The 14,394-nt window shown below is 43.8% G+C and overlaps 2 protein-coding genes across 2 annotated transcripts in view; one reads left to right on the top strand and one right to left on the bottom strand.

Annotated features, from left to right (window-relative positions):
• Positions 1 to 14,394, top strand: part of LOC117472689 (gastrula zinc finger protein XlCGF57.1-like) — a 76,319-nt gene that overhangs the window by 1,854 nt on the left and 60,071 nt on the right. The gene's annotated exons all lie outside the window — the stretch shown is intronic.
• LOC117472697 lies at positions 12,456 to 13,937 on the bottom strand. The gene is made up of 2 exons (XM_034118033.1): positions 13,318 to 13,937; positions 12,456 to 13,097 (listed from the first exon to the last, which is right to left on the bottom strand). Exons 1-2 carry the CDS (start codon positions 13,852 to 13,854, stop codon positions 12,696 to 12,698), a joined length of 939 nt encoding a protein of 312 aa, XP_033973924.1. The 5' UTR covers positions 13,855 to 13,937; the 3' UTR covers positions 12,456 to 12,695.

Raw genomic sequence — 14,394 nt, 5'->3', positions numbered from 1 at the left:
AGGTGTGATTTGTGCCAAAGAACAGATAACTAAGCTAACTGAGCGGAGAACTGACGTGTCAACGTGCGCCAACGCCTCCATCAATTTTGAATGGGTTGACGTAGAATACAGGCGACATCACGACGATGTCAGACGTCAGACGTCACGGCGACGTACCATAGATGCCCTCAAAGTACGCGCTCACGTAGCGGCGGCGTAGCTTAGAAAGCACTATCTTAGATATGCGTGTTGATAACGTACGTGTGGATATGCGTGTGAATAACGTACGTGTGGATAAGCGCGTGAATAACGTACGTCTCGCCTCCATTAGCATTGTGTATAGCATTATCCTATATTATATTTTTCGAATGATTCCGCTCCTACAGTAGTTTGGAGAGTGTTACAGGTAGCCTACACTTTCTCATCGGCACAGTATTGGTATCAGAAGAGAGGGGAATAATAATTAATAATCATTAATATGAGAATATTTACTGGTGTTGTACTCGAGACCGGTCTCCAGACCACTTTTTAACGGTATTGGTCTCGGAATCGACTGCATTTGGTTTCGTATTGTCTCTGTATCAAACCTATAGGACTCGAGATTTTATGTCAAGACCGGTTAAGACCACGGCTGTGGCTGGGGATGTGATGAGGGTCGGAACTGACATCCGTTTTACCGATTTGAACAAATAACAATTGTCCGGTACGGGGATTAATAAGAGTTGCGTCTAGGAGGTTCTCAAGAAGGGCGTGTCGCGGGGAGAGAAGACTCTCGCGAAGCTCGCTCGCTCTCTCGCTCTCCTCTCGCTCTCTCGCGAGGATGCAGCGTATAGCGAGTAGTCCTCGACTATAGATAGATCTATATCTCTATTCTCTCTATCTCTATCTATCTCTCTACTCTCTCTCTACTCTCTCTTCTCTCTCTCGCTCTCTCCTATCTCTCTCTATCTCTCTCTCTCTCTCTCTCTGCTCGTCTCTCTCTCTCTCTCGTCGGGAACAGCTGATGGCTGCACGGTGATCAAGGCTGTCCCTCCCTCCCTCAAGGTGTTGTGGGTGGTGTCTGTGTGTCTCATTCATTCACTGTCCCTCAGGTTGTAGCATGTTTCGATTGCCAGTTTGTGGCTTGTATGTCTTGTGAACGCAACGCTGGCATAATATGATGTGGCCTGCTGACATGGCCTCTAATAAACACACAGGACTAAAATAATACGTGTTTAATTCAGCCCAGATGCGGTGACTGCAGGCCAAATCAATGCGGCATATATTGAAGGTGTTCAAAGTTGCACCGGTATGAGGCGCAGTGAGAACCACGCACCTGTCAGACCAGACCATACAGTCTATGTGTCAGACTAGCGAATGGGCACATTTACATTTCGGGAGAATAATGAAGATGTGATTGGTTGTTCCACTCTCCGTTTCTCACGAGACCAGCGCGCTGCTGTTTACATTAGGGCTGTGCGATTATGGCAAAAATCATAATCACGATTATTTGGGTCAATAATTGATATCACGATTATTAAATACGATTATTCATTGACTTTGAAAACTTAACTGTTGATTACCCTGAACGTATAATTCAACTGAAAAACCAATACAAAAATAAATGATACATTTAAATAAATAATATCAAAATAATAAATACCAATAAACAAGATCAACAAATATTTTGGAGCGCACTTCCCCAAGCTACTAAACATATATAAATATGATAAATACAAATAAATGAGACCAAAATTAATGAGATCAAATATGTTGCAGTGCAGTCACAACCTAGCAAAGCTAAATAATTGTTTTTTTCGATTATGTTGTTTTCCTAATTGTGGCAGGCCAAAATCGTAATTGCGATTAAAATACGATTAATTGCACAGCCCTAGTTTACATTAGTGTGGACTGGACCGACTGAAACTGACGGCAAGGTTAATTATTGTGGAAGGATGGACCCCCATCCTGCAAAAAAAGGTAGCGAAATGTGCTAAAATCACTGATTTATTCAGAACCCCCCGTATGGTATAGAATGACGAAGCAGAAAGTAAGTGAGCGAACATTATGAGCCACATTTCTTTCTATATTGTAGCCTGATGTGCACATCGACTGTCAACAAAACAGTTTCTCAGTCCAATGCTAAGTTAGTGGCAGGCCCTGTGTGACTGGAGACTATAAGGCTACACAAAACCCAAACATGTCCTTAATGTTACTCAAGGCAAATATATGTAATATAACCGTTAGACTGCAGCTAACTGTGGGGCAACAAACCCCTCATACTGTGAGTGAATAACTTGAGATGGTTATGTTGTCTAAAGGGGAGACAATCATTATGGTATTAGGCCAGGCAAATACAGGGTCAACTAAGTGATAAAATAAGTGTTGCATAATAAATGCTCTTGAATAATGTTATTTCATAAATAGTTGTTAATGTAATGATTACATGTTCTCCTTATTCAGTTCCACTATCAGATGCTGCTGATGGTGATGACCCTGAGGGAGAGATGCAGACAGAGCTCAGTGGACAGAACTGGCAGGTACAGAGGAAACTGTTTCAATAGGCTATGTCTATGAAAACACTGAACAAAACAAAGGAAATGTAATGACAACAGTATAAGCAAGCTATGTTCATGTTCTCTCAATAAGTTACTATAGTTATTGATCACAGTTTAATCCATTTGAGGTCCACCCCCAAATAAAACATGTTCACATGGAAAGGTTCCCAAATATATATGCACACTTTTTTTTAACAATATCCTATGTCCATATGTTTCTATTTAAGTAGTAGATTCAAACTGTAGGGCTATCACTAAGGGCAGCAACGTTGTAAATATTGACGATACATCCAGCAAAACGCCCCCAAACAAAACTGGTAGTGGCCTGGCTGGGTGTATAATTCCCGGCCTGACCTATGGTCCCAGTCCGGCCCTCCTGACACATCACACACCCGTACACTACACACATTACTGATTAACTGATATCACAATTGAGTTACTCTCTTTAAATAAATATACTGTAATTGGAAAATAATCATGTGTGGTGTCCTTGTTTTGTCCGTCCTTGAGCCAGGGCTCCCTATTGTTGTATAGGTTATTCTTGGTTTTAGAATTAATTCAGTAATGGTGTGTGTGTAACACAAACATAATAAATCATTGGATAGTGTTTCTATATAATAGAAATAAAGTAATGTATTAAGACTCAGTGCGAGTTATTACTTTCTTCCTTTACTTGGCATTCTTCAAAAATACACAGACAGTTTCACGTCTTTGTACAGCCTTGCTCAGCATTAAAGTGCAATGTGTTGGCGAACCTTTGTTTCCTCCTGACAGCTCACTTAAATGTTTACTCAATTCAATTCAATAGCTTTATTAGCATGACTTCAGTTACATAGTATTGCCAAAGCTCTGTATAGTTGCAACATCTATACAAAATATATATATATTAGGGCTGTCAGTCGATTAAAATATTTAATCGCGATTAATCGCATGATAGTCCATAGTTAATCGCGATTAATCGCAAATTAATCGCACATTTTTTATCTGTTCTAAATGTACCTTAGAGGGATATCTTTCAAGTTTTTAATACTCTTATCAACATATGAGTGGACAAATATGCTTTATATGTTTGTTTATTATCATTTGAACAATGACAAATATTCTCATGAATATTAAACACAACAACCTGAACATTACAAATATTCACCTCAATTCAACCTGGAACCTCTCTCATACAATAATAGTGTGTGTGTGTGTGTGTGTGTGTGTGTGTGTGTGTGTGTGTGTGGTGTGTGTGTGTGTGTGTGTGTGTGTGTGTGTGTGTGTGTGTGTGTGTGTGTGTGTGTGTGTGTGTGTGTGTGTGTGTGTGTGTGTGTGTGTGTGTGTGTGTGTGTGTGTGTGTGTGTGTGTGTGTGTGTGTGTGTGTGTGTGTGTGTGTGTGTGTGTGTGTGTGTGTGTGTGTGTGTGTGTGTGTGTGTGTGTGTGTGTGTGTGTGTGTGTGTGTGTGTGTGTGTGTGTGTGTGTGTGTGTGTGTGTGTGTGTGTGTGTGTGTGTGTGGACACTGTGATGGATCGTTGAGCTATGTGCAGCTCAAGGCATATATGCTCGAATGGGAGCTGCCTGGACGCTGCAATAATGTTGCGCTGACTTTTCGTACAATGTCCCACTGTCTGGCTACCTGCATAAAGTCAAGTGCTCGGCGCTGTTGTCGGCGAAATGTCATTGAAACAGCTCCTTATATCCGTTAGCGCAGCTAGCTAGCACCAGATGCTAACAACAACACGTAGGTGTGCCTCGCTCGCGCGAGTCGCGCCACACATACACACTCCCTCCCGGTCCTCCCGATGGCCAGTCCGGGCCTGCCAGTGAGCGTGGAAGTGTGGTCTGCCACAAGCGGGCGGCAGGAGCGGGGCTGTCAGCATCAGCTTGTCGATGGTATTTTACACTCGATGCGCTCTGAAACTACGGCGGCCGAGGACAAAAAATACACATGCGTTAATCGCGTTAAAATAATTAGTGGCGTTAATTTTTTTTTGCGTTAACGCGTTATTAACGCGTTAACTTGACAGCCCTAATATATATACAATATATATATACTCCCCCTTGTGGCCAAAGGGGGACACAACTCTTGTCTTCAGATGTATGCTTGAGTGCAGCAAAATGTAGCACAGTGACTATTTTGTCAACTAAACATAAAAAAACAATACATATTTTAGTAAACGGGACATTATAATCTCCGCACATTAACTCTATATTTGCCTCTGCCATGGTGCCAAAATGAAATGAAATGAAATGAAATAAAATAAACAATATATAGGGGTTGCCTCTTCTCTGAACTTCTATGTATACTGCATCCCTCCAAATCAAATAAACCATAAACAAATACATAAAGTCGTGTTCACTGCAGCGATCTATTTCACACACAAAACGATATGAAAACTTGGTGATATACAGTGGCGTTTTCTCCTGGAGACCAAGGGAAGACAGGCTTCTCCTGTTTTTTCAGCCTTTGTTATCATTTTGATAATTAAAAATATATATTCTTGTCTGTGGTTATTTTTGCATTCAGGGCATACAAGAGGTGTAACATTATTTTAATACCAAAACTATATTGAAATAGAGTCTAGCTTGAACAGCAACGTAGCTGTAACATTACTGGGTTATTTGGTGATAACTACCAAAGTAAAGTAACTTCAGACGCAGATGTCACGTAGCTTCTCAGACGAGAGGGGTGGCGACGAGAGTGTCACGTTACTTCTCTCGCGGCATAGCTCACGGCATGGTAGGCGACGATCGACACGATTGTCTGCTCAGTGAGTTCGTTCATTGGCACAAATCACACCTCATACAAATCACACCTCATAGCTCCAACACCAAGGCTCTATCCACTGCGCCACACGCCTCCCTGATATTTTATGATTAAAACAAAAGTCATTCGGTCACTTTTGACCCGAAACGCAAGAGAAGGGTTAAGTAAGGGATAATGTGCAGCGAGGCGGTCATTATGGGTAAAAGAATACCCGACAGGCAGATCAAAAATAGTCCGTTGTTATTGTTTGAACTATGTGGCAACGGTAGGAACTGCTTCGATAGCGTTTTTGTGGACCTTTTTGATTACAGATTTGAAAACATCGTTGCTTGCTTTAAAAGTAGCACAATTAATTATGTCAAACCTTGGAAAGTATCTAGATATCCCTGCCCTAATGCCAAAGGAACTGCACACTGAATATGTTTTGCCGTTTGATGTCTATGTCTGGACCGCTGCGTAAAAAGGAGGGTTTCTGCCCCGTTACTTCTCCGCTGTTTTCTTGTCCCAGTTCGAAAAGCAAACTGCTTTTCCACCCAACTGTATACAGTTTTTCTCAGACGCGGAGGGATACTGACTTGTTGTGAAAAGTAACTACAATTCTACCCGTGGTATACGCTCAGTATATCACGGCTAAGAACCAATCAGATTGCTTGATTTGACTTGTCCATTTTATAATTACCCATATATATAATATTGAGGAGGGACTTATTCTTCCATTAAGTATTTCCATGTTCTGCTCATTTCTGTATGAGATATTTAATTATTATATATATTCAAGAAATCAGCTGTAAATAAACAATCAAATAGAATAGAAGGACTACTTGACCAGTTAAAGGTGGGGTAGGTCATTTTGGAGAAACCAGCTTGAGGCCTAGGCTCCACGGGAACGAAAACGGGTTGAATCCGCATATTTCTCATGCGTATAGCCCTTTAAGCTAGACGACGCCGTAACGGAAACTTAGAAACAGACCCTGCAAACGACAACGGGTCCAAAGGTGGATAGATCTGGGAACGGAGCGCTCTGGGGGGTCCAACGGGGCCGTGTGGTCGCCTATACGGTCATCCGTTTCTGATAATGACGACTCAATAGCCCCGCCTCTCCCCACCTCTCCCCACCTCTCCGCGTACCCCGCATCATTGCTGATGTGTTTCGTTAACAACAACAATGGCGGATCGCAGGGTTGCTATCGTGCTCCAGACGCTACTGACCATGCTACAGTTCTTTGTGCAACATCTGCAGGAGCTCATCCATTAGCAACAACAGGACATGGAGAACATGACCTACATGTTGCTAAGAGTGCCGCGGGGAATAACCCGAAGGGCAACCAGGAGAAGGTTTTGGGTAAGACCGGGCAGAAGCAGCAGTTGGTGGGACAATTTTGTCAATGGCGTTGTCGTGGATGAGGAATGGAGGGAGAACTTCCGCATGTCCAGAGCCTCTGTCGTCGCCCTGAACGAAGAACTGTGCCCATATATCGAAAGGCAAACAACAAACATGAGGGCACCAATTGATCCACTGAAAAGGGTTGCGTTAGTACTGTATTACCTGAGCGATGGGGGAAGGATGCGGAAGACTGCTAACGCCTTCGGTGTTTCGCGCCAGACTTTTTCCGTCATTATTAGGCAGACATGCAGAGCGATCTCAATCCACCTGGGTCCAAAATATATCAAGCTGCCTTTTACTGAGCCCGAGACCGCGGATCTGGTTGAGGGCTTCGATCATGCTCATCACATGCCACAATGTTTAGGAGCAGTGGACGGAACCCACATCGAAATCAAGCAGCCATCTACCAACCCCACTGACTACATCAACAGGAAAGGCAAACATTCCCTTAATGTACAGGCCGTCTGTGATTACAAGTACCGATTCATGGATGTCGTGGTAAAGTGGCCTGGGAGTGTGCATGATGCACGGGTCTTTGCTAACTCAAAGGTAAACATGTACTTGAAAACTGGAAAGATCCCTGCTCTGAGAAAACAGATTGTGGACGAGGAGGAGGCCATACCAATTTATCTTCTTGGTGATCCTGTCTACCCGCTGCTGCCGTACCTGAAGGAATATGCAACCGGTGGCTCCACAGTTCAGGAACAGTACTTTGGGCTATCTTTGTGTAGGGCACGTATGGTCATTAGCCGCGTTCACACCGGAATACTTTTCACCGTACTTTTCGCGTTTAGTTCCGTTAGTACCCCTTATGTCGCGTTCACACCAAAAATCGTACTTAATCTCGGGTACTTTTACCCCCATTTTTAGAGCCAGCTGAGAGAGCGTACTTTCCTGTGGGTGAAAAGTGCCCCAGTGCTGATTGGCTGGGCGAATTGCAAACCACGCCCGTACAACTGTGAAAATGTTGTGTGGAGCAGCCATTGTTTTTCCTCGCTACAAACGGAGAGTAGTTTGTTTTTGAAAGCAGTTATGGCAAGCATCAGGAAATCATCGAAGCGATGGAGTGATGAGGAGGTATCAGCGCTTCTGGACATCTATACCGAGGACGCGACCCAGGGAATGCTGCTGAAGCCAGTACCCAACTCGAAGATGTTCGATCGTTGTTCGAAGAAGTTGCGATGGGAATCTTGCACAGCGCCATGGCATGCCGGCTAAAAATAAAGAAACTCTGGCAGGACTACAAACAAATTAAAGACTGGAATAATAAAAGTGATAACGACCGGAAGACCAGTAAATGGTACGACCGCTTGGATGCTTTGCTAAGCCACAGACCTTCATTCTCCGGTACAGCATCGAGCCTTGAGTCGGGCAGTATGGTATTGGAGGCCGCTCCAACGGCGGATTTAGCGGCGGACCACGACGAAGGTAAAAGCAACTACATGCACTGGGGTTTTAATCTGCACAATAATGGTCTCAGATGTACTTTTATTTGCTCAGTAGATCAAGCTAGCCATGCTAGGCTGAACTAGCTAACACTGGCCCCGAGCTGGCTAATAACATCTAGCTAGCTAGATATTCTCGGCCGCTATGAAAACGTTTTGACTTGTGAATAACTGTGCAGTGTTTCTGTAATTTGCTTCACTAACTCATGGCACTAATCGTGTGTTTCAGGCGAGGAAAATCATCAACTCTCGGGATTGGAAACAAGCAAGCTTTGTCTTGAAGATCACAGCGCTTGCTCGTCTCCCTTACCAGCAACCAAACGCAAAGGTACACACACTGTAACTTTGTCTTGAAAGAACGTTACGCATGGAACTGATGTTCACAATCATGTTTATTTCCTTCTTGGTACAATTATGAAACAGCGTGAAAACGTATTCGCCTAGACCGGCATTTACACATTTTCGCGCCTTTTTACTCTCTCACAAACATTGTAAACATCCGGGCTAGAGGTCACATGACTTCCGGTAAGAAATCGCTTCCACTTGGAGCATATATCGCCACCTACTGTTGATTTATTAAATGTTTTTATTAAATCCTTGTCCTCAGACCAGTGCTTTTGAAGAATTTGAAGATCAGCTTGTTTGCTTCATTTCTTGATTTACTTTCATATATTGACTTGAAATCCATGTCCTTGATGTTGAGTTGTTCCAGTGCAGTTTTCAGAATGAGTCTTTGTCTGTTATAATCCGGGCAGCTAAAAAATACATGATGTATTGTCTCTGGTTGTTGATCTTGTATCTTGCTTATTTTCCCCTCTTATGAAAGCGGACACAGGATGCACTTTTTTCTTTGAGACCGTCCAGGCGTTGGAGGACCGGCGTGCCGTGGTGAATGAGTCGCTGCGTGGAGATCAGATGGTGCAGTTCACCAAGGCCCAGGAAACGGAGGACAAGATGCTCACCTCGATGGAGCGCCAGGCAGAAGTGTTCAAGCAGCAGATGGAGCGCCAGCAGCACCAGGATGAAGTGTGGGCGCTGCGCCATGAGGAAGCGTCGGCGCAGCGTCGGCGCAGCGCGAGCGGCGCCAGGAGCGGCAGGATGAGCGACAAACTGCATTTAATAACAGTTTATTTGGTATAGTTTTTGTAAATACTGACACACGACACACAACTTTGCACTAAGGTGTGTATGCTGCTGAGAATATCCCTACACCTGGGACAGTTTATTTTATATTGTTATTACTGTTATCACTTTATTTTATATACAATGTTTACTGACATGTACAACTGACACTTTAGTTACATTTAAAATATTTCTATTCAATGTTATGTCTTGAGAGTGCAATAAAGAAAACCGACATGGCGATTAAACAGATCCTGTATCAGCCATCCTACGGTGAAACATGGCAATCATGTGTGCTTTCCGTCGGCCAATCCTTTTCCTAAAGCTTTTGAACTGCCTTTGATGCTGAAGAAACTTTGCGATTATAGCATTCGACGTGTGGCGGCTCCGGATTTTTGTCGGACGCCTAATAGGCTCAGGCTCTGGCTCGGGCCGCATTAACGAAGTTACAAAGCTGTATAACATGAGCACAAACAGCACAACTTCAGTCGACTCCATCTCCATCATGTCTGAGGTCGGAAGGTAAACAACAGACAGTATACGCGGGAAGTTTTTCTTCTTCTTCTTCTCTTGTTTTGTAGCGGATTGCAAACAACTTTAAGGTGATTACCGCCACCTACTGTACTCGCCGTGAAGTGGTTTGTGGCCTGCCAGTAAAGCCAAAGCAGAAGAAGAAGAAGTGACGTCAGCGGCTCATTTGCGTAATCTTCCCTCAGGGAAAAGTACTCCGGTGTGAACGCGATCTGTACTAAGTGCCCTGGGGTTAAAAGCGCCGGGGCTCTTATGCCCCTTTCACACCAACGCAACTCCGGTTCAAGCTCCGTGCTAGAGCTTTTCTGGTTCAGAACCGGTTCTTCGGTTTAGCGCCGGCTCTTTTCACACCGCTCAGAGCCCGACTGGTGCGCCGCTGCTGCGTCATGACGTCACCGTTTACGTCGCTGAGTTTCTCCCCAACGCCGGAGCTCACTTCACAACAACAACGGGCCGGGGACTGCGTTGCTTTTAATCATACGAAGCCAGATTAAATTAAATAACGACTTCTCCAACCTTATACTTTTCTCCAGAGTGCCGTGGTTCATTGTTTATTAATGTGTTTCAGCGGCATTTACCGACCGCTGCAGTGCTGGCCGGCTGCTCTTCAACGGGAGTGTATTCTCCCGTTAGCTCCGGGTTAGCTCACACGGCTCTAAAGTATTCACTGTCTGACTGTCACACAAGCAGCTGATACATATCCCCAGTTCCCCTTAAGTGAATGTGTGTCAGTCTGAATTGACGCTGTTTGGTGTCAGTCTGAATTGACGCTGTTTGGCATCACAACGCTGTTATGAAAGTTTCTCTGGTATAACATGGGTGATGTTAGCATAGCAACCGAAGCTAAACTGACTACTTGCTAAGCAGTTTTCTACAGGCACTTTTTACCGACGTATTTTTCATTATGATTCTACTTGTGATAGTCGGACATGACAACCTGTGCAGCCCATGTATTGATTCCATCCGATAGCTGCTATAATAACAAACGTCTGCCTGCTCTCCACAATGATCAATAACAGCGAACGGATGGTCAAAGTAAGGTACAAATAAACAGAATCACACGAAGCCTGGTTAGTGTTGCCTGACTTTATAAAGTGTGTTTTTTTTAACAAGTGTGTGGTTGCGTTCTAGTCACTTTGCTCAGCACTACTGCTTGTTACAACTTTTATTTGCCGTACTCGCCTTAAGTGTTAGCTCAGGTTAATCTCGCCCCCCTCCGACGTAAGCGTGACGTATGCGGTTCTTGCTTCTAGACGGACAACTTTTTGGTGCTCGAAACGAACCGGATTCCGGAGCTATGACGCTGCTCCGCTGCGGTGTGAACAGGAAAACCCGGTGCTTTTCAAGCACCAGCACCGAACCGGCCCTGAAACACCGTTGGTGTGAAAGGGGTATTAGTGCCGGAACTAAGTACAGGAAAGTACTTGGTGTGAACGCGGCTATTGAGTGTGCTTTTGGTCGCCTCAAGAACAGATTTGCTGCACTTAGAAGGCCTATGGACATAAACTTGGTTGACCTGCCCCATGTCATTTACTCCTGCTTTGTCCTCCACAATGTTTGTGAGGCCAGTAAGGAGGCTGTGGATGATCAGTCTGTGTTGGGAACAATTCAAGCTGAAAGGGATTTACAGCCTCCCACACAGAGCAATAGGTATCTCACTGACTGTAATGAGGGGGAGGGAAAGAGAGTGAGGAGAGTGCTTACGGCTTACATTGACCCTTAGGACTACATAAAAGACAGACTGTATTTATTTTTTTTGGAAGGTTACTGTGTTAAGATCTGATAAACAGTCTTTGTTACATTCACTGTGCAGCTCCTTCAGTGACCATTTTTTTTTTTTTTACTTAGTACTTCTTAATGTATGTAACTTTAGCAACAAAATATGTGATTCTCCAATGTTCAAAGTGTGAAATTAAAAATAAAATTGCCTGCAACCACTTCCAGACTTTCTTTGAACTTAAAGTGCAACATGTGACATTTCCGATATTTGACACTAGGGGGGGTTATTTATCAGAAATATAGTATATATATGTCTTAATTATCATATGTATATTTATACTTTCCCATAAGGAACCAACGTGGCACGGTGTCACATGAACTTTAATGTTCTGTAAAGTTACACTGATGTTCCATCCTGACTTTCACAGGAAACCCGGAGTGACATATATGCACGATTAGAAATATGATTATGATCTGCTCAGTTAATTTAGCTGATTCAATTACATTTAGATAATATATCCTTTATTCTTCAGTTCAAACAATGTTCTAACCTATTTAAACCAAAAAAGCATCCTCATTATTGAAGTTATGAGTTATATGACACTAGGGGGGGGGTTATTTATCAGAAATATGGTCTATATATGTCTTAATTATGTTCTCAATGTTCCCAAAAGTAGAAACGGGTCCGGGTTCTTATGGGTTAAACAACTGGCTTACTACGCCACAAACTGAAGCTCACTGCTTTATCAGTCAACTTGGCCAGTAATAGATATCTCACTGACTGTAATGAGGGAAAGACAGTGAAGAGTGCTTGCGGAGTACATAGACATGAGAGACAAGACTGTTATTTTGCAATGTTTTTTATTAAGAACAGTTGCAAGAGCTATAATAATATATATATATATACATTTGTGGAATAAAAAGTGAAATGCTTTCAGTCCACATGTTCACAGTGCAACAAGGAATAGAACACCTTGACTGGCAACAAAAAATATTCACTGGAATAAAAGTTAAAAACACTTCCAGACTTTCTTTATATATATATAAAGTGCAACAAAAACTGAAGCTCTGTGCTTTAACAGTCCTCATGTTCACAGTACAACAAGGAATAGAACACCTTGACTGGCAACAAAAAATATTCACTGGAATAAAAAGTTAAATTTGCTGCACCCACTTCCAGACTTTCTTTATATATATATAAAGTGCAACAAAAACTGAAGCTCTGTGCTTCAACAGTCCTCTTCAAAGAGTGACTGCCTGTATGAATACTGAGATGGTTGCCGTGGGGGGTCAGGGGTCCTCGTGTGCCGGTGTGGTGCAGAGGGGTGTGGTGCAGAGGGGCTTGGTGTGTAGGCAGGCTGTGGCCTTCTATACAGGTACGATGACTGTTCCGGTAATTGTCCACCGCTGCTGCTGTGGGGTTGCGCATGCATGAATTCCCTCATCAGGGAAAAGCCCTCCCGAATATTTTCATTAATCAGAACAAAGCTTTCTGCGTTGCGGGTGGATGTTTTCTGATTTTGCTCCATCAGCTCCACCATCCTCCTTTTTAGTTTCAGGTCTTCCTGCACGGCATGGTCAACTGGAAGTTTTTTTTTCAAGCGGTCACTTCTGTGGCCGTTCAGCTGCACCTTGAATAAACCAGAGCATTTTTTTATTATTACACAATAGGACCATAGCCACCAGATCACATAACACCAAGGCATGTTGTGCAATAGCTTCTACTTTTACAAATACAACAGCTCTCTATACATTCTACTTTTACAAAGCTTAAACGTGTTCAGTTTTTCTGTGGAAGGTACTGTATCGTAGTATGTAGCAAGTCCGTTAAGCTTGAAATCATGAACATACCTGGAGCAGATTCCTGCGATGCTGTACAACTGCAGCAGCTGGCAGACTTCCGCTGGATTCGCTCGACTCTGGCGGTGACGAATCGTTGGAACGCTCCAAACTCCGGGGTGAGCTTGGTCCGGAAGACGACTCTTCCAGGTCCCCCGTCTCGATGCCCGAGCTAAGGGAGCACGTTGCAGGCGAGCCACCCCAGACCTCTTCACACAGCTCAAAAAACATGTGCACAACACGTCCTTGGCCACTCCGACGCTTCGTGTCCACCGCATGCCTGTACTTTATGCGGATTTGTTTTAGCTTGGCGGCAAGCTGGGCCTTTGTAATGGCCCCCACGCTGTGAGGGAAATCCTTCCCTGTGTCGGTCCTCGGATACTGCGCCTGAAATAAGTTGTCTATATCGCTATACTTTAACTTGCAGGACTCCCAGTCAACATTCTCCTGTATTAATGAAGTTTTGTACTCTAATGTGACCCGAAGTAGAAGTTCTACCTCATCATCAGTCCACGAAAAGACCTCCTTTCTTGCACAAATATCAGCCATCTTCTACCTTGTGTGTTTGTTTGTTTGTTTGTGCCTTACACATCCGGGGGGGATCTTATACTCGCTGCTTTTGGTGGAGGAAGTTACAGCGCCACGTACAGGTTCGGCATATGTACTGCAGCTTTTCCAGCGGTTGGATGTAAACGGAGCCGTCTCGTGGAGCTTGACACAATCCGGTGTATATTGCGTGTGGGCGGAAGCTTTTTTGCGGTTGCGTTTGCGTTACTCCGATGCATTTTGCCGTATGCGTTCCCGTGGAGCCGGGGCCTGAGTGTGCTAGAATTTGAAAATACACAGCCGGAAAAAATCTCCCACTTCCTTACAGAGCCCCTCCACCAACACACACGAACGTGCACATGACCAATGAGGGCACGAGATAAGTTTGTGCACAGATGGAAGGCTGACAGGCAGGTAGGCCATCCAGTTATTTTAGCCGGGCTAAAATGATTGGTCGTGCTTTTTACAGTACTACAGCTTCCACAGATTACATTTTTTTATGGATCTTTTGTCAAAGCACTCAAGATATTCATTGCTATCGGG

Source organism: Trematomus bernacchii, unplaced genomic scaffold, assembly GCF_902827165.1.
Source record: "Trematomus bernacchii unplaced genomic scaffold, fTreBer1.1, whole genome shotgun sequence".
Taxonomy (NCBI): domain Eukaryota; kingdom Metazoa; phylum Chordata; class Actinopteri; order Perciformes; family Nototheniidae; genus Trematomus; species Trematomus bernacchii.
The sequence above is the reverse complement of the archived record's forward strand: the minus strand, read 5'-3'. Positions and strand labels throughout refer to the sequence as shown.

Bases quoted from the DNA above. Each gene is read 5' to 3' on its own strand.
- LOC117472697 (XM_034118033.1), bottom strand. From the start codon at position 13,854: ATGGCTGATATTTGTGCAAGAAAGGAGGTCTTTTCGTGGACTGATGAT. The intron at 13,098-13,317 runs GTATGTTCATGA...GGTTTATTCAAG, and splicing joins ATCGCAGGAATCTGCTCCAG to GTGCAGCTGAACGGCCACAG.